Source organism: Aquila chrysaetos, chromosome 1, assembly GCF_900496995.4.
Source record: "Aquila chrysaetos chrysaetos chromosome 1, bAquChr1.4, whole genome shotgun sequence".
Lineage (NCBI taxonomy): Eukaryota > Metazoa > Chordata > Aves > Accipitriformes > Accipitridae > Aquila > Aquila chrysaetos.
Window position 1 is genome coordinate 6,918,675 of NC_044004.1, and position 26,687 is coordinate 6,945,361.

A 26,687-nucleotide genomic window follows, 5' to 3' on the forward strand; every position below is an offset into this window, starting at 1 on the left:
AGACTCATGTGATTTCTGCTACTAACTCATCGTTTTATATGCTGGTCATACATATCTGAATGTGACTTGTTTTTTTCAGGTCCACTCTCTGTCTAATAAGAATATTGCCAGGACAGTTGCATTTGTACAGCTTGGGGTGAAATGCAAACAGTGGGTCTTCAGATCTGGCAGTATTAACCAGATCTTTCAGAACTTGCTTCAGATTGAAGGTTTGGGCTGAACCAGAAGCCTCTGAACTTCCAGCAAATTTGGATTTGCTTTCAGTGTCATAGATCTCTCCCTAGGAGTGAGCAGGCTGACCAAAGAGTGTTTGTGGTACAGAGAGATATCCATCCATGCTAGCACAGGGTCTAGAACAAACTGCAAAAGTGTTTCCCTACCCTAAGAAACCACTTGATATTAAAATTAAAATAAATAAGAAAGTTCTTCAAAACAGGGAGAGACAGATGCTTTCCATGCAGCCACAGTACTAACTTTGGATGGGGCAGGTAGAAGTCAAATCTTGGTGATATCTGAATTAGGCAGGGGTCTTCCATCCTAAGGGTGCTCCTGAGCTATCTATCATCTCCCACAGGACTGTTCCACTTTATATAATAAGAAGTTCTTTTTTGTCCCTCTGAGACCACAGTTCAGCGCTTAAGACACTCACCCAATGTGCAAGAGAGGAGGTTCAAATCCCTCTCTGAATGCAGCAGAAGAGGGACTTGACTCTGGGTCACTCACTTCCCAGGTTAACGCTTTGTTGTTATATCACTGGCTATTCTGCTGCCTCACTCACACTTTTAAGCTTGACCAGAGATTCCTGGGCTTCAGGGCGTCTTCCCAAAATGAGCTTTGCTGAATTTCATCCAATTTCTGGATCTTGTGAATCAGCTTTTTTCCTACAGTTCTCAAGCGTGAGTTCATTCAGATACAGTCACGCTAAAGGTAGGAGCCCAATTCACTGCATATTGCAGCTGGGAGACTGCTGAACATCCCTTACCCAGTGTGCAGCTCTGGGGATGGGAAGGAGTAGTTTTGCTCTACGTGAATTTCCATGTTTATGACAGTTTGCCCCCCTCCCCGAAACTTCTGCTGTGTGTTGTTGTTAACGTTACCACATTCCTAACAAATGTGAAACGAGTTCCAGTGGATCTAAACCAACATGCCTAAATGCATGCAGTTATTTTTTTCAATCTTCCTCCCCCGCCAAATTATCTATTTCATAGGCTCAGCACAGTGGCATTAGTTATCCTGATCTCTTCCCCCCAAAATGATTTTTTCTGGGCTTGGTAGGTTACTCCGCAGGTTTGCGATTTGGCAGGATAACAACCGAAGAAGCATCTTCAAAGGATCAAACAGATTCAGAGCAATTTTACTTACATCAAAAGCTTGGCAGCATGTCAAGAGGTGTTGAGAACGCCAGTCAGTCCTTGTGTGTAGGCAGGAGGAGCACACATGGGCTGACATACTGTAACATGAGGCAGGAGGCAAGGGAGGATATACTCCTCTTTGTACATCAAGCTGAGTAGGATTAAGATATAATTGACAGAACATCGCCACTTAAACGTCTTAACCACTTTTAAAATATTCGGCAGTTAACAATGGGCAGGAATGCTACATCTCTGACCACAGTTTTTCTTTCTTCTCTGTTACCCAATACATTTTTCTAATTGTGCTTAGGGATTTACTAAGTTCTCTGTCAGAGAGTATCCAAGATTTCATTCGTACCACTACTGATATTTATATGAAAAATTGTACAAGTGCCAGAAGATAATCGATTCAGTATTTTGACTGAAAGGAGACAATCTGTCATATGCAAGCCATCATATATAATGGGTATATTTGTATTCCCTGCATTCAGTTTGCCAAGGTTGTAAAAATATATTTGCAAAATGCAGCACATGGATTACTCGCCTCGTCTGTAACACAGGCTGTGGGCCAGCCTCGACGGAGCCTGAAGGGTACATTTGCACTCACGGCACTGCGCGAGACTTGATGTTTCCTGACTGTGACTGTGTTTCCCGCTGGTTCCCTGTGGTTTGGGCTGGGAGCTGGCCGGGGCACCCGGGAAAGCCTCTGGGTTTCCAGCGATGGATGGAGTGTGAAAGGGAGGTGGGAAGGGGCAGTCAGCTGGAGTGAGCTGCTGAAGTAAGAGCAGGGCATGCTGCTGCCCTGAAAGTTTTCTTTTCCCCTCGAAGTGACAGCTGTACATACCTCCAGGGCAAACTGTGCCGAAGTAACCAGAAGGAGAAGAGAAGAATCTGTCAGGGGTGAGGGGGGACAAACCCATATGGCATTGCAGCCTCTCTGCTTAAGGGACAGTGGCAAACGAGAGCGGAGCATGTGTCGGCATAAAATGCCCCATGCTGAAGAGACGGGATGATTTTCTAAAATAGCGGAAACTGGGGTGAGGATGGGGTTAAACATACATTCTTCTCGCACAAAGACTGCTCACAAGTTTAGGCACTAAACACTGTTTAAGCACAACCCAGCTTCTAAAACAACTGTAAACAGCAGTTCTACTATTTGTACATTTTGTGAGGGGCATGCTCATGTATAAGCTGAGATAAGTTTTTCCCCTCTGCCACAAAGATTACAGAAAGAAATTTCCTCTCTTTTGCTCATGAGACCTTCTTCTTATGGGTTTTAGGAGTTGGGCATTGGAGGGATTCATTCCTTAGGTCAGATGTTTCCACTTCTCTTGATATTTTTTTTTTTTAACACCATTGCAGAGCAGCTCCTTATTGAGGTGAACTTATTCCCAGCCTTCACCTGACCTCTCTCTGAAAATAAAACTTCACACACTTCAGTGCACTTTAGCTAGGAGCTGAGTAACTCTTGATCAAGATCTTCACCTCAAATCCAGCTGCCGTATGGGGCTGTGCCACCTGTAGAGCACAGAAGTAGCCTTGGAAGAGCCATACTTCACTGTGCCACCACCCATAGGTGCCCGAAGTCCCTCAGGTGGACCTCCCTCCTGGTGTGATGCATTGCTGTAAGAGGATGCTGTGACCTGAGCGCTTGTGCAATAGATCTTGGGCTGTTACTAGAGGAGGAAAAAACTTCACATCTGGGCGCTGCAGAGGTGTGAGGCCACCAGCATCACCCAGGTTGCAGAAGGAGGCTCAGGGCATTCTCCTGCTCCCTCAGCCCACATGGAGACCTTGTAGGTGGCCATATCACAGCAGCAATTTGAGGTGGGAGCTGCTGGAGGAGGGGGTTTCACCTTCTGGTGATTTCTATTTCTCCTAGTGGTACAGGGCACAGAGCTGAGACCTTGATGCTGCTCTGTGGTAGCGGTATAGACAACTAGAGTGACAAGGGACAAAGTGGTGTGCTGTCAATACAGGTGGATGGGTGGTCTTCATTAAAAAAAACCCAACAAACACAAACAGCTTTTCAATTCAATATTGCTTCCAGCCATAGCTTTGCATTCAGCATTCCTTGAGGGCTCATTTGACCCCAGACCTACTTGCTTTCCTGATTTTGTATGGAAGCTGAAAGGCAAATTAGTGGCCCAAATTCCACTGCTTGCGCTCTGTGTGACTGATGACATAAGTCTTCCCCCACCTCCTAGGTTTAATTATCTGTAATTTTGATTTATACCTTTATTTGCATAGAAGGTACAACACATCAGCTCCTCCTAGGGAACAGCAACCTGTAAACATAAACAAAGAAGCTTTTGTCGGCTATAAATGGAAACATTGATTAATCTCCCATTGCTTTGGTAGCCTGCCGAAAAGCTCATAAAGCAGCAAACTAGATTGTTCATTAAACTGGCCAGGCTGTAAGTGCCAGGATGTGGATGCCAAATGTATGCCGAGTGTGTTTCAGCTGTATGGTGCCTCCAGGAGGAAATGCAAACTCTTGTTATCGTACTGCTGCGCTGCAGGAGACCTTCTTAACATCTTCCCTTTCCTTTCTTTTGCAGATGATGCCAGCTCAGGAAAGGATAGCCAAGTACCTGAAGGCTCCAATGGAGAATACGAAGATCATTCTGGGAAGCAATGGGGTAAGGAGCAGTGTATTTTTTTTGGTTTTCCTCAGTTCTTGGTTCAGTGCTGTTCACGCGGCACGTTTCTCAGTTGCTGACGGAAAGGAAAGGCAGAGCGACTGGAGTGAGTTCTCCCTACAGATGGTCAAATAATAAACAGAATGTCAGCTGAACATGTCGGTGTGAATGGATCCCATCCAAGGGTCCTTCTGCAAAATGCAGCCAGTGGTCCGCTCTAGGGCCCCCTGCCATATACCCCAGCATGGTTCTCCCTTGCATTTGTTTTTCTGGGCAGTGACTTTCTTTTGCATGTGCAGCTATTATAGCTTTCATAGACTCTCTATAAAAGGCATATTGACTTTTACAGCAATATTTCCAAAAGCTTTCAGTGCCAACATAAGACTGCTCCCACTGAGGGCAAATGGGAGGTCTGACTTCACTTCGGGAGAATTAGCATTAGGCCAAAACTGAGTATTTTTTAAGCTTACCCTCTTTTAGACACCTGCATGAACTTCTCTAAGCCCTAGACTGTTCAAGCATAGGATTTTGATGCTGTTGCAGAGCTTTGGGGAACTGCTAAAATCTCACTTGGAACAGGTTCTGAATCACCGCAAGACTTGCCGATCCAAAGTTTGGTCCAAGCACTCCTTGAAGGACAATAAGTTGTCAGGCTGATGCCAAACATCTTTTGGCCATTACTGACAGGAGTGCTATGTGAGTTTATGACCTCAAGGGAATGAAGCACAGCATTTCCATTTTGCTCTCGCAATACATCCCTCCTTTTAATTTTATAATACAGAGATGGCTTTGTACCACATTCATGGCCAGGGAGTAACCTCATAGCAATGGTAGGGGTGGAACCTGTCAAGCTTTCACGGTATGAGTCCCCATCACTTGAGCTGAGGCCAGTTTTCTTCAGGAGCTGACAAACGAGGGATGTGGTGTGCTGTGGTGTAGTCCAGGGCACACCTGGAGGAGGCAGTGCCATAATAGCCTTAAATTACAGATTCGTCTGAGACTGAGCTTGCTCTGGGAGAGGAAGGTAACCTCCACTCATCCTGGAAAAGGACAACAACATTTTGGAGCTAGAGAAAGGGTGGCTTAGATAAACTACAGGTCAGGAGTCCTTCAGGAGGGATTCAGCAGCTAGCAAGAAAAACTGCCATCTCTCCACACTTCATTACCCGGGTGTAGATGGGAGCAGACATTGAATGCCATGGCAGATGTGCTCCTGGTAGAGCTGGTGGACGATGGATCAATACAACAATAATATTAGGAAAAAAGATGTAAGCACTACTAAAATTATTAGGCATTGACAATCTCAGATTGTGTCTTACTCTGTACTGCCCTGGCCCAGTCCTTCTTTGTGCTGCAGAGTTTTCCTGCACCTCTGTTTTTATCCCTTTCCCTCCCTCCTGTCTCCTCTCCCCAGGCAGGGAAATGGCTGGGGCAGGCCACACACCCCTCCAAGACTTTTCCATCCAGCTGTGTTCACCAGCAAGTTGTTGGTGTGAGCTGGTGTGCAGGCAGGGTCAGTGTACGTCTGCAGGTCTCTGGAGGATAATGGGTGAAGGAGCAGTTTGTGTTTGCAGAGTCCTGGGCCCTAGAGAAGTGGGAGAGGACAGGTATGGTAAAAAAAAGCTCCGCTTTGCTTTCCAACTACCATCATTAAGTGGTATTGATGGGGAGAAGTCCTGCCCCCTTCAAGAGCAGGGAGCTTATGTGGGGAAAGATAGATACCCCCATCCACATCTTCCCACAACTGACTGAGCTCTTATCCAAAGTAATTGAAAGTATTTCAATACTTAGTCGTATCATGACACTTTTTTGCACAAGTATTATGAAATCTTGAAGTGGTACTGACCATCACTATGTGGAGGTAATTGTGGTGGATCACATGTTCTAGCTAAGCACCTCACTTTGTATGAGCAACTTCTGACAGGAGCCTCTGGGACTAATCCATGCACCTCGAGGTGTCCCACAGGGAGAGGAGATCGCTGAATTCCTTCCCATGTCTTTGTGCCAACAGCCTTCTGTTTCATTTAATTTTCATTAGCTTGAATAAATCTTCATGGTAAACAGCATTTCAGCAAGGAACCCGTACACAACACTGTCTCTTTGTCCCCATCCACTTGTGTTTTCCCTTGCTCTTGTGTGTGGCATAATTTATACTGTACAAATGTGCGGTTCATGTTTATGAAGCAAACGCCAAGTGATGTGGAGAACAAGCATGTGAAGTATAAATAACACAGAGACACTTTGTAATGGCCTTCGCTGGCACTCCAACAAGCAAAACTTCTGTAAATGGTACAGATTTGGGGACAGACATTTACTAGCACCAACTCAAAAGAGACTTTTTCTGCCTCTCTCTCACACTGCTGCTTCTCCCTCTTTCTCCTTTGTGCTTGCTGGGTCTCTTTTTCTCTCTTGTGTGTGTGTGTCTCTCCTTTTTTGTTAACTGGCTTTTCTAAACTTGTCCAATTCAGGCTTTTGTCAAGGAAACATTCAGGACTGTGTAAATGGGATCTGGTTTCAGCATATTGCACACAGCCTGGAGTAGCTTTTGAGACCACATAATCACTTAACCTTCTTTAAACAGAAGAAGAAAGACAGACAGAGCCAGAAGAAAGAAAGAAAGAGCCAAAGAAGTTTAGCTTTACCTGTAGTTTAGTATGTATCTGGGCAACAATGTATGAGGATTGAATGCAAAACTCCTAACAGATTCATGGGAGTCGCAGTGGGAGGAAAACCAGAAATGTTATAGGCCTGCTTTGGGGGGAGGAAAGAGAGTTTCTGTCTTGCAATGCCCGTCATGAGCAGGGACACCACCAAGTCCTTCTGAAATATTGCTGTGGAGGCAGCGAAGAGGTAAGGGAAGGTGAGAGCCTAGAGTCACTCACTTGACTGTCCGCTCTGCATGGGCAATGGGACCGTCCTGTCTCCAACCTGCTCTTTCCTATGTTAGTCCCAGCCCAGGAATCCCATCCGACAAGTATCTACCCCTACCTGGACCTGCAGTTCCTGGTCTCGGAGTAAATGACTGCCATATTAGAGGATAACTGTTTAGACCCATTCCACGGCTGGTTCTTAACCTCTCCACGCACCTTGCAGACATTTACTCAATTTCCACAATGACAGCCCTTATCAGCACGTCTCCCTCGGCTCAGACTTAAACTTCGGCATGTCATTGCTCACAACGTGCAGCTCTGACAGGGTTAATTGTCTCTCTGGGAGGGTGATTGTTTTTGCTGGGAGGCGCCTCCTCTTGCAGCAGAGCCCCAAGGGAATACCCAGCAATTTACACACCACGACCTGTGGAGTGGGTTAGTATGTCACACTTGCTGCTCAGCTGTCACGGCAAAGACTTTCGGTGTCGGAGTTGCTCCGGTTCATTAGATTACACATGAAAGCCTCTGTACGGAGAGTAAAGCATTTCTGAGCAGGAGTTTGAAATAACATGAAATGGCTGAGACCCAAAATGACAGCCACGGGGGGCAAGGGAAGGCTGTGGAGGCAGATGGTTTCCCCTACAGAAAAGGACTGTGAAGAGAGGGGTATGCCGAAGGGTGTCTTCTTCTGAGAGGGAGGGATGTTGGGCAAGGCTGCAGCGGGATGAGGACTAAGGGATATGTTCACAGTCCTCGGATGGCAATGGCTGCCAGTCCCCAATGCTTGGAGGGAGGAGGTCGCAGACCTCCTCCATCCAGCAAAGCTCCGCTATAATGCACATCCCAGAGCTTCTGGTCCTCAGCCCTGGCAGCAGGGCTGGCTCTCTAGTATAGAGTCCCACCGTGCTGTCCTATAGCTAAATCCCTGATACCCGAAGCACAATGTTCTCAGCTTGCTTTGGTGTGTTATATGCTACGGAGGTTGTGGCTTTCCAGTTGCCGTTGGTGAAGGACAACGGCTGATGGGCATAATTCAACGCAGTGTGCCACAGAGCAGGCCACTCATTACCTATTTCTTTTATTTCCCAAGAAAAAGATCGGGGAGGATTTACCAGGGGAGTGCAAAAATGCAGGGTGACTGCCCTTTGGGGCTGAAGAGTAAGATCATGGTAGGCAAGAAACAGGCTTTAAAAGCAGGGGGAGAAACCTGTTGTGGAAATGCTGAATGGACTCGGAGGAGAAACTGACTTTGCCAAAATAAAGAAAGACGACAGGTGAATTTGGCAGGAGTATTTTGGACGTAAGGGGAGAGTGCCAAGTGGGAGTCAGGACTGGTGTTAATCTCAGCAGGAGACTGCAGTTAGAAGTGCCCCTGGACTGGCATTGCATAATTAAAAGTAACTGTGAGAAATTTGTAATTTCTTTTGAAGTCTTCATTGCAGGATACTATTAGACAAGCTGTTGCCTTGCAACAGATCATGTGCTATTGTTTCAACTGTCTTAAAAGTTTTTGCAAAGATCTTTTTCTTTCTATTGATTAGTTAGATCAATTCACGACTTTACAGGAAAACTCTCTGCAATGTCAGTAAAGCTACTAGGGTGTAAAGGTGCCACCTCTTTTCCCTCTGGAATTCTGACATAATCTGAATTAAAGTTAGGTGCAGTTGAGGGTGTAAGTTTTAGATTTTGCCAGGTGGGCACCTTGCATTTCTCTAGTGTTCTTGTTACTGCTGTTAAAAATATTGATGATTTCCTTGCTAAGACAAGGTGACTATCTTAACCCATGATTCTGTCCACCAGCAGCTATTGCTTCAGCTTCTCCATTTTTTGGGATGGACTGGCATGGGGTATCTTCTAATAACAAACTCAAGGTTTTTTTATTGGGTCTTTCCATTTGCTTGTTTGCTTCTTCGGGCCTTTCAGCCTGAGTGCTTCATAAATTAATGTTGAATGAATTGCATACATTTAAGTTCAGATCAATGTGCAAAAGTCTGGCACACTTCTAAGGCTTTTCTACATATTGAAAAGACGTTGACTCTTCTTAAGTCCCATTAAAGCCAGTGAGAACTAAGGGGCAAAACATCTTCAGAAAATGAAGCTTCAAGTGACCAGCAAAAGATTGAGAAAATGGTCAGCCTGACAGGAATCTGAGGTTTTTCCTTTGGTCTTGGCTAAGGGCTTGCATTTGTGGCATGGAATATGGTAACAATTATAATGTGATTATGCGGCTGCATTTTGCCTTCAGCTACAATAGCGTGATTTTAGTATTATTTTGTAAGATTGTCTGACGCAGTTGCCTTATGGACACTGAGAAAGTCCAGGTTTGTGCTGTGCAGAAGGCTAATGTGGTGGCCATAGCAGTCCAGTAGACATTCAAATACATCAGGCTGGGTGGTGTCTCCTTTCTAAGGAAATCACTTTGAGCTGATATGAGAGAGAGTGGTAGACTTGTACGCATGGGGCTGCCGGGTGCATCTCAAGCAGATTTGGCCGTAACATTTGACAGCAGTATCCTTCTTTGCAAGTCCTTTGCTCACCACAGTCAATTTTTCATGCCTTTTGCAGCCCGGCCCAGGTTCACACAACCTGCCAAGATGAGACGGAGAGTGATCGCCCGTCCTGTCGGCAGCTCCATCCGCCTGAAGTGTGTGGCCAGTGGGAACCCACGGCCTGACATCACGTGGCTGAAGGACAATAAGCCCCTCACACCCCAAGAGATTGGGGAGAACAAGAAGAAAAAGTGGACGCTGAACCTGAAGAACCTGAAGCCAGAGGATAGCGGGAAATACACCTGCCGAGTGTTTAACAAAGTTGGAGAAATCAACGCAACATACAAAGTTGAAGTAATCCGTAAGTGCAGCCTCTGGGGTGAAAAGGCAGGGAGGGAGCTTTGAGAAGGGGGCTGGCTGAGTAAAGAGAGCATGATGGCAAGTGTGCAGTGCCGATAGCTGGACACAGAAATGGGGAAGTGTTAAAAACATCAGCAGAAGCAGAGAAAACGTTACTGAAACTCTAGAATAAACCTAACACCTGGGCAAGACAGAGTAACAACAATACAATTTATTAGCTGAAATGAGGAGAGATACTTGGGAAAGTCATCTCTAAGGGCACCTGCATGGTAAAAGTTCACCATTGCCCAGTTCAATCTTACACTACCAACAGACCCAATTCAAGGACAGACTGAGAACTAACTGAGAAAGCTTTTTCATGTACCATAGAGGAGGGGTGGAAATAATTAGGATGGCCCAGATTACTGTATCAGAGTGATAATAGGGTGAAACCAATCAATTGAAAATTTAGTCTAGATAGCTGTAATAGGAGGCCCACTTCATTAGAGAAGTCTCCCAAGGGAATTAGCAGAAATCTTATGACTAGAGTGATTAACCACACAAGGCTTTAGGGCCAGATTTTAAAAAACATTTTGCCATCTAAAGGTTCAGGTGGGTACAAAGGAGATACTAAAAAAAGAAAAAAATCCCACTAGGGTCCTGTCTGTATCTTTAGATGCCTACATAGCTTTAGAGATTCAACCTTTAGAAGATGAGCTGTGGGGGATTACCCTGCATTGTGGTGGGGTAAATTGCTCTTCTTACTATCTAGCTGTTCTGATTCTTGGTCTCTAATCTCCTGTTTCCCCTATTATTACTGAAGATAATTATACTAAAATCCTACCTAAGTCTACCAGAGAAGAGCTCTTATTCTTAAATCATTGTGCTTTGTCTATGACATCATCATAAGTTGTCATGGAAATGATTACAGAGCAGCCAACTCAAGAAAGTGGAGAAGATGAGGGAAGTGCAGGGAAGATTGAATAGCCTTCATTAATGAGGAGCAAGGGCATGGAAGGCTATTTCCAGCCACATGGAAAGCATGTTGTTTGTGCATACATTTTAGCATGAGAAAGTTTATCCCAGTGTGAAAGATTGTTCTTAAAGGTAAAGATCTGTTCTCTGATAAGTCCTTTCTCTAGAATCACAGGAATTAAAAGCACATGTGGGGAGCTCTGTTGGGCTCCGAAAGCACAAACCTGCTGGACATCTGGGATTGATAAAGATGCAGCTGTGTGGAGACAGTAAAAACATGTGTTTACACTAAAACCAGGAGCAGAGACAGGGAAATGAATCAAGCCCCATCCTAATGGCAGCTGTGGCATTTTCACTTCATCAAAACCAGACAGCACCAGGAACAAACCTCTTTCTGTGTCCCTGTTTATCTTGGTTTTTATCAACTTAAAGATGTATGTAACCTTTGTTTTCATTAGCTTTTGCTGGCTAGGAGTGAAAACAGTAACCAAAGCTGGAACCAGAGTCAAGGAGATAAGGGCATTAAGCAGTTTTCAGACATCTTTCTATTTTTAACATCATTCTATGGAGCATTATAGGTTTTATTCAATTTCCTCCTTTCTTCCCCCCCCCGAGCCTCCACTCCTAAGTCCTGCTTATCTGAGTCGCGGTCTCCCCAGCTGTGATTCCTGCTCATAGTCCCAAGGCAAAGCCTATAGGGACCACTGTGGTATTTTTGTTTCCCAAGCACATCTTTAGAGCCCTCATTATTGAAAGTATCCAGAGTTTTTGAAAGAGGGTCCATTGCTCCTTCCTGTCACCCCAAAGCCAGTGCTGGTGGGAGCTGTTTTGTTACATGCTCAATCCAACAGTGTTTTCCATCAAAAGCAGTTGATGATTGCCAGCAGTTACCACCCACTGTGATACCATAATTTCTCTCTGTACCTAGGATAGACGTTTGCAGTACATCCTTGTCTGGAAACTGTGACTGATTTCTCTGATGCTAGCACTAAAAAAAATCTAAACATTCCTCAGAATGAGGGATATATTTTTCCTTTGACTTTATGTGATGTTGACACAACCTAAGGCTTACGATCATGCTGGAAGGGATGGTCTTGTGAACCTCTTGTGTTTGATTTCCTTTCCTACCACCTTGTTTCATAGAATCATATAATCATTTAGGTTGGAAAAGACCTTTAAGATCATCGAGTCCAGCCATCAACTATGCCCACTAAACCATGTCCTGAAGTGCCTTGTCTATGTGCTTTTTGAATACCTCCAGGGATGGTGACTCAACCACTTCCCTGGGCAGCCTGTTTCCTTCATCAGCTGAGACTTAAGGCAAAAAAAATTGTGTGAAAGGAAAGATTTTGTTACTGGCTAGAAAAGCAAAAGCCTTCTGAGCTCTTCCTCCCCAAAAATTTGTTCCATAGTGAGTGTGGGGATGATTAGGCTGAAGAAAGAAATAATGAAAGCAGGGAGGTGAGGATGAAGTGAAGATCTTCCTCACCAGTAGTGCCTGTGGTCTCATCTCCCCCAGAAGTGGATGACATGGCATGGGATGACTTCCAGTAGAGTTTAGTCTCCATGGGCAGCTACCAGGCCCAGCAACAGAGATGACAGAGAGCTCCTGAAGGACTCCCAGACAAAAGATGAGACAATATCCACAGCCTGCCATTGGTCCGTGAAAGAAGGGGCCTTTTCCCAGCCAATTTTGTCTGTCTTTAGGGAACATTTGGGAAGACGAAAGGAGAAGAAACATGTCTTTTGCCACCCCTCACTGTCCCTATACTGGGGGTAGCCACAGTGGTTCTGGTGTGAACTCTCAATAGATATGTACTTGTAAATAACTGGTAAAAAACTGATGTTGTGTCTGAGAATACATAAGGTTCTGTCATATTCACCTGTAAATTGCACCCTACCAGACATGGTGGTAAGAGACACAGCATCACAGAATCACAGAATGGCTGAGGTTATAAGGGACCTCCGGAGGTCGTCTGGTCCAACCTCCCCTGCTGAAGGAGGGTTACCTAGATCCGGTTGCCCCGGACCATGTCCTGATGGCTTTTGAATATCACCAATGATGGAGATGCCACAACCTCTCTGGGCAACCTGTGACAGTGCTCAGTCACCCTCACAGTAAAAAAGTGTTTCCTGATGTTTAGATCCTCCTGTGTTTCTGTTTGTGCCCATTGCCTCTGGTCCTGTCACTGGGCACCGCTGAAAAAAGTCTGGCTTCATCTTCTTTACACCCTCCCTTCAGATAGTTATAAACATTGATAAGACATCATCAGGGTCAATATCAAGTGAACATTTACAGTGAAATAGTCCACTTCATTTGTGTTCAGACCTATACTATTACCCAAATTTAATCCTGAAATGGGTTTTGGACTTTTGGGCTAGTATCAGGCCATTTATCTTCCTCTGGTCAAGACTCAAGAAAGATCACTGCAGCCTCTGACCCTGTAGGTCAAGGTACATCATTAAGATCCCATTATTCTGCAATATGGTCCCTGAGACATGGGGATAAGTGGGAGTAGAAGGAAGGATGGCCCCTTTTGTCGTCTCATAGCTGCAGCGTACAGCAAGGGAATGGGGAAATTCAGTAGTCCAGACTGGATTTACAATACTTGCCAAGGAGCAGAAAGGCCAGGTCTGACTTGTGTGGTGTCAAGTAATACCACCACAAACTGGGTACCCAAATATAAATGCTTCATGAGTGACCTGAGAGAGCAGAAAAATAGCAAAGACAGAAAAACCTTCTACAGGAGATTCTTAGGACCCTGTTTGCTTATCAGTTAGGAGGGTTGTTCAGTGTACAGAAGAGAGGGCTGAAGAAAATCTTCCAAAATATAAGGTCTAAGAGGGAAAGAAAACTTTTCTCCAGGTCTGATGCACATAGAGTAAGTAACTTCCTTGTTAGAAACAGGAAGGTTCAGACTGAGCATGAGAAAAGACTTGCTAAGCCTCAGACAATGGAGGAGTTGTCTGGAGAGACTGGAGAGCACCTACCATTAGAGGCTTTGGCAGAGGCTGGGCAAATTTATATCAGGAGAGGTTTGCAGAAATCTCAGCCTGCCTTGGCACAGGGAGTTGGACTAGACAATTATTTTGCAACCCTCCTACGCCTTTTTCCTATGTTTCTGCAATCACAAATTAATGAGATTGGCAAACACCTTTTTCCATTGAGCTCCCTGTGTTTTTGTGCAGAGAGGACGAGGTCCAAGCCCATCCTGACAGGGACGCACCCTGTCAACACGACGGTAGACTACGGTGGGACCACATCATTCCAGTGCAAAGTCCGCAGCGATGTCAAACCCGTCATCCAGTGGCTGAAAAGGGTGGAGTATGGCACGGAGAGCAAGTACAACTCAACCATTGACGTTGGGGGACAGAAGTTTGTTGTGCTGCCCACAGGGGAGGTCTGGTCCCGTCCCGATGGTTCCTACTTGAACAAACTGATGATTACTCGAGCCAAGGAAGAGGATGCAGGGATGTACATTTGCCTAGGGGCAAACACCATGGGCTACAGCTTTCGCAGTGCTTTTCTCACAGTCCTGCCAGGTGAGTTATGCCTTTTTTCCCCTCATCTGAACCAACAGTCTGCTTCATGGTATTTATTAATACAACTGCTGATGCCCATTGGGCTCCATGGCCCTCTGTGATGCTGTGCTGATTTAGGCTAGCCCAGTTCTGATAAGAATGAATGAGGGAATAAATGAACCCTGATTTAAATCAGCCCCTGCTGAAATCCTTTTGATGATGTTTCCTTTTCTCCCTTCCTGGAAAATAATGATTCCAGAAAGGTGAAATAAAATGAATGATCGTCTCCTGTATGGAAGAGGAACTGGGAAAGGATACTGCAGTTGCAGGCGGTACATCACTTCAGTGACGGGGTGCAGGATGTGAGAGGGCAACTGAATAGCAGCACAGTTTGCAACTTTCTCCTTTCTCTTGCTCTTCTTTATATTGCTTTTGCTGGTAAAAGGAGACAATGACACAGGCCCATAAAATAAGAGAAGAATAAAAACTGTCCTGGTCACAAGGAAAGGAAAAGAATGAGTGTGAAAGAGAGAATTATTGTTTAGTTAAATTGTTACCCAGTGATCCCCTGGGGACCCTTGTACCAAGCTCGCAGCTGCTTCCTTCTCTCCCCAGGCCTCAGAGCTGGTGGCCACGTCCAACTGAGGCTGTATCAAGTGTGTCTGAGACACACCGTCCTCGCTTTGTCATTTACTCCTTTGCCTCCTGACTGGACAGTTCTGTCCCGATAAATATTTTTTCTTGAAAAAGGCATTTCTTTATGCCTCATCTTGCCGTGTGAATCTAGCTTCAGATCCACCAGTTTTATGACAAAAATCAATCTAACTGCTTTTTCTTCCCTTCACCACCACAAGGCCAACACAGCTAAGAGAGTGCAGGAGCTGGAGCCAATAGCAGAACATTTTAGCTGTCAGGTCTAATGGGGCATCTCCAGTCAAGACACCAGTGAAAGACAGAGATCATTAACTCTCCCAGGCTGTTAGGACTGGTTTTCTGTGTAGGTAGTGGGGAAAATCTTATGACTGCTGTAACTAAGGCAGCATGGCTTCTTCTGCTCACTGATTGCCAAAGCTCTGCATCTCAGCAGCCATCGAGAGTCACTAGCTTGAATTTAGATACTGACAGCGGGTTGCCAAGTAAGAGAATGCTCTTGGTGTCTTCTTCTGCATCACTTAGATTTAGGACTAAACTCCAACTAGAAAGCCTGTCAATCCCAAGGCAAAGGCTGCGTGGGTGGTATATAACTCAAAGCCTCTGGGAGTTTCTGAACTATGAGCGTCTGATCCAGCTCCCACTGAAATCAGTGGGAGACTTACCATTGATTTAAATGGGACTCTAATGAGGCCTCATACCAGAACCAGAGCCTGCAGGCCTGTTGTTATTGGCAATGACGGAGAAGGAGAACCCAGCTTGCCCTCAGAGGCAAAGGTGTGGTTGCAAGGCCATGAGTTAGAAAAACACCATTTTGCTTGTAAACCTACCAGATTTGACATAGACAGCTCCAGAGAACAGCATGGATGAACATAAAAACACTTTCGTTTCTCCCAACCAACATGAAGACTGTTGTTTTCGTGGTCAGCTGATGGGTCGGTTCTCTGATCCTGTCTTGCTTTGAGCAAGGGGCTGGACCAGATGACCTCCAGACTCCCCTTCCAGCCTAAATTTTTCTGTAATTTCCAGTGTTGGTGAATCAAAGTTTTGTCTATTGAGGTCAACAGAATAGGTCCTTCTGACTTCAAAGAGACCACATGGTATATATTTAATATTTCAAACTAGCAGTGGGATTATTTGTCAAGGAGAGAAAAAGACATTAGTGTCTTAAAGAAGTTTGGCTTGAAAGTTAAGTGATATATGCTTGAACATAACACACTGGGCAATTGGAATGGCCTGTGATTTTCAAAGTTTCTTGCGTGTCTCCCTGCAAGCTGAATTCTGTGCCTAGGTATTTTTCAGGGCTTTGGAAATCCCAGCTGGTAGCTATCTAGATGGGGATTTTGATAGCAAGGATCCTACCCCAGGACTCCTTTTGGGTCTATAAATCAAGAAATCAGACTGAGAAACTGGACTGGCTACTCAGGGATATACAGGCTGCCAACAGCAAAGAGGGGAAAGGGGAGGTAGGTGTGAAAGATGCTGTCTGAAGCATCTTATGTCCTCCAGTAGCTGAATATGCTGCCCTTGGAAAGCCAACGGCAGCTCCAAGGAGACTGGTGGAGATTTGCCATATGGAGTTGGACACGCTAATGCCGTGTGAACTTTCAGTTCTCCATGGCTTGAGCGCCAAGGAGGGGACACCAGCTCATGTTTTTCCCATCCTTCAGCCTTCCTTCCAGCCACACAAGAAACTCAAAGACAACCCCTCCGAACCACCACATTCATGCTGCCTGCCATGGCAGAGCATGGCTGAGTAGCTCCAGTAGAGCTAGACAGGAATACCAAAGAGTGTCTTAAGCCCACACAGACACAGCTACACCTAGCAGAGGCAAGCGGGCAATGTGCCGTGGCTCTGCGCCACCCGATTGTGCCTCCTGGTCTGCTGACATGGAGGTATTACTGACACGTCCCGTGTTGTGTTCTCCAATCTGGGCAGCGAAGCCCACTCCATCGCAGAGTGAGGGTGTTAGGAAACTCTCTCAGGCTGGCTCTAGTGCATCCATTAAAGCTTGGATAAGAAAGTTAAAAAATCCCCCGAAGACTCCTGTCCCAACCCCTAAACCAGAGAAAATGAGTTGCTTGTCCTTCCAGGAGCACTGAAAAGCAAAGCAGTTACCAAACATCATGTGCTGGCTTGATTTCTCCCTTGTTACTTGGTCTGGCAGGGTTGCCAGACAGCCTGTACAAAAGCCAGCCCAAGTGTGACATCTGTTTTGAATCCACTTTGCCTGCATTTAATTAACTCTTTCTCTCTCTCCCCTGCCATAATGTCCAGATCCCAAGCCTCCGAGTGCACCTGTGCCCCCTTCCTCGGCCAGCAGCCTGCCCTGGCCCGTGATCATCGGCATCCCTGCCGGAGCTGTCTTCATTTTTGGGACGATCCTCTTGTGGCTTTGCCAGACCAAGAAGAAACCCTGCTCCCCTCCAGCTGCTGCCCCTGTGCACCGGCCGCAGCCCCGGGACAGGATCTGCGTCTCCCAGGTCCCCGACAAAGACTGCATCTCCTCCATAAACTATGAGGAATATGTTGCCCAGCAGCAGCATTTATTGTCCCAAGGGCCTGCACTCGCCCCGGCCATGGCATCCAAAATGTACCCAAAGATTTATACGGACATCCACACCCACACCCACTCGCACGTGGAAGGCAAAGTCCATCAGCACCAGCACATTCAGTACCAGTGCTAAGAGGGCGGCTGTGTACAGTAGCTCGTTCGGGCTTTTCCTCGTGGTACCTCAGAAGAGACTGCTCCAAGTCAGCTCACACTGCCAGCAATAGGCAAAGCAGACAGAAAAGATTATATATATAATTTTAAATATATATATACATATATATATAATTGTATATGCGTGTGTGTATGTGTGTATATATATATGTGTATATATCTATATCTATCTATATAAATATATATATAATAGAGAAAGACAGAGAGAGAAAAGAGTTTTTTGTTTTTTATTATTGCAATCAGGATGTAGCCGAGGAATAATGAAGGAACTCCACATCTCAGCAGAGAGGCAGCCATCTCCAACAGCAGAGACTTCCAGATTTTTTAATCAAGGTGGCAACGAGTGAGACAGGACATAGGGACGTGAGCCACCACCTCCTTCCTTGTGTTGCTAAAAGGATCAAGAAGAGCAAGAGGTGACTGTAACGCTTTTCTGGATGGGCACTGCTGTTCCCGTGCCTGCTGCACATCACTTGTTTCGGTGGGAAGCCCCCAGACCTGTCCTGCTCTGAGTGATTCGAGCTCTGAAGTACCTGAGGTTTAGTGCCAAAGCACCAGGAGACATAACCAATTCACCTCTTCCAGGGAAAAAAATAACACAAGAGGGTCGGAAAAACTACTTTCTATTCACAACATGAAACACTGAATGCTTCTCAATCATGGTCATTTGGTCTGAAACGCGAACGAAGCTGGTTGGTTCGATTTCTGCAAGTTGAAGGCATCGTGTTTCCCATGGGGTGTTCTGCAGAACAAATCACAAGAGCGCTACTCCCCTGGTCCTAGGACTCAGTGCCACTGCCAGGAAAAAGGAAAGAAGGAAAGAGGAACATTGTACAGAACACCTTTATATTTATATTTAAGAAATAATAATAATTAATAATAATAATAATTGAACTGCTGATGGTGAAGAAAACAAAACACGCTGTCCTTCTCTGATGGCTCACAGTGAAAAGCTACTGGATTTTCTACATCAATGCAAAATACATGAAAACATTAGAAAAATGAGTAAGAAACAAAGAGAACGAAATAATAATCTTGTAGGAAAAAACGCATTTGAGAAATATTCACCTAGGTTGTGTGTGGTTGTCCCCTCCCCTCAGATAACATTTTGGAAATGATGCAACTTTATTGCAGTTCAAACAACAGTCAAAACAGAAAGAAGAGAAAATAAATAAGGACCATATTAAATACCTATATGGACTGGAAATGAATCCAATTGCAAATATAAAACCTTTGTAATTCTATATAGAGTTTAAACAGAAGTCATGTATATTTAATTTATTTTGTTAAACAAGAAAAAAATGTATGATATTTTCCTCAAAACAGGCATTTCTATACGTATTTTTGATCAAAGAAAATAAAGATTTTTTTTTCAGGTTCTATAGATGCCATGCTCAGAATATGCTCAATGTAGCATGTGACCAACTGTACTTCTCCTAACCTGGAGGTCATCTCCATGCCTTTTTACACTAGCCATGTGTAATCTCCTAACATCACCTCAGGTACTGCTGGTGCCATCCTTTCCATCAGAAACTGACCTTTTCCACCATTTGTATTCTGGCTGTGAGGGTCTGCAGTGGTCAGATCACTTCTCATGGACCCCTTGTCATCTTCAGTAGCAAAGTTCTCTGCTCACAGAGAAATCTGTTTCACTATGCATTTTTTTGGGGGGGGGGGGGGAGGAGGTTGCATTTGTTTTTTAAGTACAAACCTGCAGTCGGTTTTCTTTTTAAAAGAAAATTTTGTAAATCAAAACATAGTAATTTGTGAGCCTGTAAAATAAACTTCGGCCTTGGGGTGCTTGGGAGGGGAAAATATCAAATGTAGGTGAAACACTTCATTTGTAAATGCAGCTGCTGAAGGAGGCAGTGGAGGGTGAGTTGGGTGCAGTAAGAAGAGCACGTGGGGAGCTGCTCCCTTCCAGGAGGGCTCACACCTTCATTCTGCTGCATGCCACAGAGAGGCACGCAACCCTTTAGTGGCCAAAATTTTCTTTACAGAAGCCAAGTTCAGCAATGCTGCAACTGTTTGCTGTTCACTTGAGTTTCACTTAAAGTTTGCTGGTAAAAAAACCCTGAAAATTTGAAACATGCCAATTTTTATGTTTGAAATTACTTCCTTCTCAAGCCTGCTTCGCAAAAGAGCTCTTTAACAAACTAGCTGCTCCATTTAAAAGTGAAACACTTCATTTAATCTGAAACAAAACAATGCTTTAGGCTTTGCTTTTCTCTGAATGTTTCCGAAGGTATTTGCTCTGGGTTGACCTGCAGTGATTTTTCTGCGGGCTTGTTTGAATCACCAGCAAACCAAACAGTTCCCTGTTTGCTCAGCCGTAGCGCTGTGAGATGGGACCCTGATTCAGCAAAGCATGTAAGCGCCCGCTTTCCTTCACCAACACAAGCTGCTCCAAAAAGTCCCTTTTTTGCCTTAGCCACCCGGATCAATTGCTCCATCCCTGCCCACTGTGCTGGTGCTGGCTGGGGTCATCCAGTAACTCTGGGGAAGAGAAGGAGGAGGAGGAGGAGGAGAAGGAGGAAGAAGAGGAAGTACAAGAGGGAGACCTTCCTACTCGCATGGTGTTTACCAACTGGCACTGTTGCAATATAGCACTGCATAGCACACTGCTGCTTTCCTGTATGCTGTAGTAGGAAAACCATGTTACAATCTCTACAGGAAGACTGTCCCTCACAATGATCTTCCTGCAGAGGTTATAATAAAGCAACCCATTGCTAATTATTTCAGCAGGAGGGTTCAATTACACTTCGTTAACACAAATTTGTGAAGTCCATAAAAGCTAAATTCAGGTCATGGGTATCTTTCTATACATCCTCTCAGCTTCAGGGAGACTTAAATGTGAGCACTGAGGGCTCTGTTCGGATATAAGGTATGATTTAGGCAGGAGTTCTTGATGGCTGTAGTTTATTGAGTAATTTCATTTAAAAAACCCTAAAAAGCCTTTATACACTAAGTGCATCACCTTTATTTTAAGAAGGCAGTAAGTGGATGTTTCCATCAGAGATACCAAGGGCTACATCTCCTATCTCATGCTTATGGGAAGCTACTTACTGCACCCAGTACATCCCAAGGTACCGCACGTTTCAGCAGCGTTAGGGGCATAGCAGAGGGCAGGATTCACCTGTAAGCCCGTGGCCCTTTTCTGCTTTCCGAGCTGGTGCTGCAGCGAAAGGATATTTCTAACACATGCTGTTACCAGTTTCAAATACCTGATACCAGTTTCAAAGGTGGAGGTGAACACTGGTTTTGTACGGTCCAGCTCTAAGCAAATCCTAAGAGACTGTCTTACAGCACTTTTACAAATGGCAGCTTCACTGCTGACCCTCAGAAAGAGGGTTAGCGGATTAAGAGAAGCAATCTTCCATTTCCCATGCAGCACAATCTTCCACGCTGAGCATAACGCTCTCCACTGGTGCCTTCTACCCTTTGAGATCCAGCTCCGTAGTGGTGTATCATGCTGTCAAAAACTTTACCTATTGCCAGGTGGCTCAAGCAGAAGGAGTGGCCTCTTCCCACCCTTTAAAGCTCCTGTCTTTAGATAGAAGTCTCTAGTGATGCTGACAGAGAGGTCCCCAAAGGCAAACACTGCAGTAAACCACCCAGTGTGGACGCTGCAACAGCCAAGCACAGCTGCAGCTCCCAGCCATGGCGCTGAAAAGACAGCTCTGGTTTTGGATGTGCCATGTGAGACGCCATAAAGATCTTGATTTGCAGAAAGTGTGGGGTTTTCATCCTGCCTTGGGTATTGGCTCCCTCTTGAGCATCTCCTGTTGGGCACCCAAACTCATGTAAAATTTCCCCCCTAGGAAAATACCATCCTATGCCCTATTTAAGAGGGGCTGTATATATTGTCTGGGCCTTGTGCTGGCCTGCTGTGCCTGGGTGGGTTTTGCATTTTTGAGGAATTATTTTACCTCCACAGAGTACCTGTAAGTGCTCTTAAGAGTCACTCTGTCCCATGCTCTACTGCATGTCATTTATTTTTAGGGCTTGATTGTGCCTTGCATGTATTGCAAAGTCTTCCTTAGTCTAAATAAATTCATCCAAGTCCTGCTCATGTTTGAATTTGTTTTTCTTCAGTGGGACAAGATTTGGACTCATCTTCGATCATGAATAGAGGGTGCTTAAAGAAAACCATAGTCTTGCCATTAGCTACTGACCCTATTTTGAACATGGAAGTTTTTAATTTTAGGTATATGTATACATATACATACAGGCGTATAAAAGTACATGCCAGGCTGTGATACAGAAGGCAGTTGTACTTTTAAAGCCATAGGGCTTCAAATATCAAAGGAATTTTAGGCTTAAAACTCAACATCTTTGTTTATTTTATTTGCATTACAGATCAAACATGGCCTTACATGCCAGTTTATGTGTGGCATTTTTAAACTTCGTATGGACAATCTTTGTACAGTTGGCCCCTTTCAAACTGAAAACTTTTATCAGACATTGAAAATAAAAAGTGTTATGTGATTTTCAATCAGTGGCAAATATGGTATCAAAATGAGACAGGATGGCAGAGCATGTCTATGTCTGTGGCTGTGTAATAAAAGTTACAGAAGAAAAGGAATAAAAGCCTGGAATTGTGTTAATAGATGATAGAGTTCTGTAAACCTATGTTTCAAAGGGAAGGATGGCTGTGTGTGTGAGGGTGTGAATATGTGTGTGTTAGTGCACATCAGGAATATGTGCTGGCAAGGCAAAACAGACAATATTACAAAAATACCTTTGCACCACAACTTGGTCTGATATTTTGTATAGGTGCTGTGAATCTAGCAGAAGAATTAGTTTTCAAATGGTTTGGAAAAGGTTTCTGTTTTTTAGTGAAACGGGTCTATTTTTGATCTCTTCACTGCTAGAGCCAAATGCCGTAGTTGCACTAGGAGCCAAACTGCAATTAGCAAGATGAAATTCTGGGGTCCCTGGAACTTATGGCCAAACTCCAGTGCCTGGAGTAGAGCAGGGATTTCAAGGTCAAGCCCAGTACCTCCACCCCTTCGAGGCAAATGTGTGAGTGTCTCACACCCGAGGTAGCAAACATCCAAGCTGTGACATCTTAAGTTCAGAAAAGCTGGCCCGCACCCAAACTTCATCTTGACCTGACCTGGACCTCAGACCCAAAGAGCCCTACGCAGAAATTGCACACTTGGGGTGGGAAAGAGGAAATATTTCTCTGTCGGCTCCATTTCTGTGGCTGTCTGAAACTCTTCAGAGGTTTGAAATACTGGAATAAAGCCCCGGGGGAGTTATAGCAGTGAGCAAAGACTGGGAGGCGGTCAAAGGTTAATGGGGAATTTATCATGGCTTTCCTATCTGGGCATCACCTCTGCCTACATGGGGTACGCTGAGTGTGCCTAGGACTCCAAATTACCTGAAGTTGATGATTATCCCACACACAGAGCCCGTTCCAGCTCTTGCAGATGCCAGCGAGAAAAAAATCCCTGCAATGTCCATTGGGAAATCAGTCGGACGCATGGAGTCATTGCAAAGTTTTTACATCTTTGTTCTGGCTGGCCCATTGGCAGAGAAAGATGTGACAGGAGTTAATTGCCAGAGTGTGAAGCCAGACACATTTAAATGGGAAATGCACACATTTTGGAAGGAGCTATCAAAGGAAGGGCTAGATACTGCACCTCTCAAAGTCTTCAGAACAAGGTGAGTGCTTTGTGGACAGAGTGTTTTGGTTGGATGCAAGATTTTGGGAATATGATTAAGATAAAGGGATACATCTAGTCCAGATGGGGTCATCTAGTGGTCTCTTCTGGCCCTAAAGAAATGTAGTTGAGCTGCAGAGAAAAGGAGATGCAAGCGCAGGTCCCCTGCACCCGGCCGTGCTGCTCCTGGCGAGCGCCGTAGCTGCACACGTGCACTGCAGACCTTACAGCAACATTTGGCACATGGCAGCCTCGCTCTGGCTGCACGCTCCGGACTCTGAGTATGTGATCTCAGCACTTTCCGGCTTATTACTACAGTAATGGCGTTATTTATATAAACTGAGGCTGTGCATTGACATTTACTGCATCTGCAAGAAACCCCCTGTGTAAACAGCAGCGCAGCCCTGTATGTACACCCCCCCACTCCTCTACGCTATCAGCGTTTTAGAAAGTCTTACTGGATTCACCGCAGTTAGTGTCATGAAGGATTTACATGTGAATTTGAATGTAAACACATGCGATTAATGGCCTGCTCAGTTGCATAAACTCGTTACTGGTGTAAGTATCGTCAACTCCCTTTTTGCCATGCATGGGAGCCAGCCACGATCCTGCCCTGCCCTTGCCCTGGGGTGGACAGAGTTCCCCCCGGGACATTCATTCAGACATGAGGAGTTGTATGTTGGGTTGTACAGTTTGGCCAAAGTGACCCTGCGGGTCTCCTACATGCATGGGATCCCAATGGATATTAGATCCATAGGGAGAGCACTCGTGTTTGTAGATCGATGGATGTAGTGAGGGTGTGATGAGCATAGTCACAAAAACGCCTAGCTTTACAGAGTGGGTTTCACCTATAGATCTCAGCAACAATTTCAGAGGAAGAAATGAGGCATGAAGGTACTGGAGGCATGAAGGTACTGGCCAGTGTTAGGGGCTGTCATCCAAATCTGCTGGGATGCACCCAGGCCACCTGCCAGGTCGGTTCTGTATTCTGGACCTGCAAGAAAATGCTAATAATTAGGAGGCTGTAGGTATTTCCAGACTTTCTCTTGACCTTATCTTACCAGCAAAGCATTTCTTGGGCCAAGATTCTCAGCTTTTAAAAGTTTGCTACAAATGTCAAAAAACCCCTCACCAAAGATGTGGATTATTGTAGTTGAAAATAGGAAGTAATGGCTGATAAAACCGTATTTAAAATACTGGTGTTACATTGACTGTTAAGTGGCACATACATATTGTCTATGTATAGAGTGGAACCTGGAGGAAAGAGGATGCCCATTTTACATTTTGTCTTTAGCCGAGGCACCTTTGTGTGTATTTACCAGCTTCAGGTCTCTGAGAGCAATACATGGAGCCATGACCTTTATTTGTCCTTATTTTAGCTTTTACACTTTTTCTTTCTTTTCCTTTTTCCTTTCTGCCAGTCTGTTGTAATTAGGTTTTAACATATCCCCCAATATACATGGACATCAGCAAAGCAATGAATATTCTTTTTTTTCCAACTTTCACTAACCAAATCCAGTCCAAAGTGCTATTTCTATCTGAGCTGATCTATGCTTTAGTGAGAGGAGTAATAAATAACACTTTAGACCAGACTTCAAAATGCCTTTTTTCCTTTGATCTGAGTAATTAAAGTCAAGCTGCTGTTCCTGAGCGTTTTCTGATGGAATTACACGAGTTACGCAGCTCTTCATTTGTATGTTATTAAGCATTATGTTTTATTGCTGCTGTTCAAACAATTAGTACCTAAATATGCCCCATATTCTCATAAAGAGGCAGTAGCAGTGTTAATGTTAATGTCCTGGTTAACAGTTTTTTTCCATGCAGAGTCCACAATCATGCTTGAATGCCATTTAATATCAATCAGATCTTTACTGATTCCCTTCTGAAGTTCTCTTCTGCAATTATTTAACTGTGCAGCGAAGTGAGGATAAGTCGAACAATAAAGTTAAGTAAAAATGGCATTGGTCTTAACACAGGAATTTTTTTAAGTTCATTGCAAGTTTTGGTTATAAAAAGGCCAGTGCTTCATGGTGATCGGTCATTTTGACATTTTTATGGTGTTTTTATTACCCCTGGCTCATTTCCATACTAAAGAGAACATTTGTAACAATACTTGCTTGCTCTGTTATGATTAGGATTGTGCTTTTGCCGCGCTTTGTTCGGCTGTTGCTGTGCTCAGTAATGCTCTTGGCACACGTCCTCCCAGACCCTGCAGTGTGTTTATTCAAAAGGAAGGAAAAAGAAGTGTCTACTAAAACAATAAACTACTACTGCTTGCGTTAACATGGCCATAACTTCCTTGTTCTGCAGACAATCAGTTAGCAAAGCTGTTAGGTAAACTTGCTCCTTTGCTGTTGAAAAAATAAATATTCATGAAGCTTACAGCCACGTTTTCCTGTGCATTATTATCGGGTTGAAAATGGTGAGGGATTTTAAAGCTAATGATTTAATCAGAGAGATAAGGATGGAGGCCCAGATCCTGAAACCAATGGGAGCTGGGATCTGAAATATTGCTGAGGACCTGGGTAAGGGTTTAAGGCAAATTTTGCTGAGTTACTTCAATATTCATGTTGTTAATATTGAAAATTTGAAATGTTAATATTTTCACTAATGCTGTCTAAGACAAGAAGTGAATGTGAAAAGAGAGGTTGTGAATGGTAAGGAGGAGCAATTAAAAAAGAGGGGGAGAAGTGACATGTTGCAGGAGGTTTCCAGGGTAAGATCAAGTCATTGCTTTGGCCGGTTGGCATGGGTTGGAGCCCGGGAGGCAGCCGGGGGCTGCGGCGGGGTGCTCCCCCCAGACCCAGGACGAAACAGAGCACTCAATGCCCACTCTAACAGGCAATTTCTCTTGAGCAGTTCACTGCAGCACATCTTTCATTCAAAGCATGTTCTTGCCTTGCTTGGATTTCAAAGAGAAATAAGGATGTGTTTTAAGGCCTGGCTTCGTCCTTCTTTAGCGAGGTAGCAAAGTTAGGCACAGAGCGTTCGTGAGCTTCCTTAAATAGGGAAGAGAAACTGGCACTTCCCAAAGTGGTTTGGTTTCTGGGTGGAGAGAAGACGCCCAATAGTGTTTACTGTTCCACTGAAGCCAACGAGATAAGCTAAATTTGTCATCCAGGTACCATAAACCAAAAGGATGAACCTGGCTTTGGCACTGAAATACAATGTTGGAAATTTACAAAAATATGCAGCAAAGTGGTGAAGTGTCCATCTACCTTCAATTTGCCCAAATCTGGTAGAGGCCACAGCAAATAATTGTGACTTTCCTTATGCTGCTGCGTCCTGCCGCATCCCACGGAGGCTGGCGTTCTCCTGAACTCTCCCTGCCCATCGGAATAGGAAACAAAATGAAAGAATCAGCGGGGAGAGGCGTGCAGGGTGGGATTGCCTGCTGGTACAAGCCCCAGCTTTCATCGCACGGCTCCAGCCGCCGTTTGCTGGCCCCAGCC

At 44.7% G+C, this 26,687-nt stretch overlaps 1 protein-coding gene across 3 annotated transcripts in view; it reads left to right on the top strand.

Moving 5' to 3' along the window:
• The window catches only part of FGFRL1 (fibroblast growth factor receptor like 1), a 184,865-nt gene extending 163,168 nt beyond the window's left edge, over positions 1–21,697 (top strand). For all 3 annotated transcript variants that reach the window (XM_030022304.2, XM_030022311.2, XM_030022296.2), the window contains 4 exons: positions 3,914–3,994; positions 9,430–9,714; positions 13,857–14,210; positions 17,119–21,697. In XM_030022304.2, the coding sequence (XP_029878164.1) occupies positions 3,914–3,994; positions 9,430–9,714; positions 13,857–14,210; positions 17,119–17,528 (1,130 nt within the window). In that variant the 3' untranslated portion in view covers positions 17,529–21,697. The remainder of the gene's footprint in view (positions 1–3,913; positions 3,995–9,429; positions 9,715–13,856; positions 14,211–17,118) is intronic.
• Positions 21,698–26,687: the final 4,990 nt, after the last annotated feature.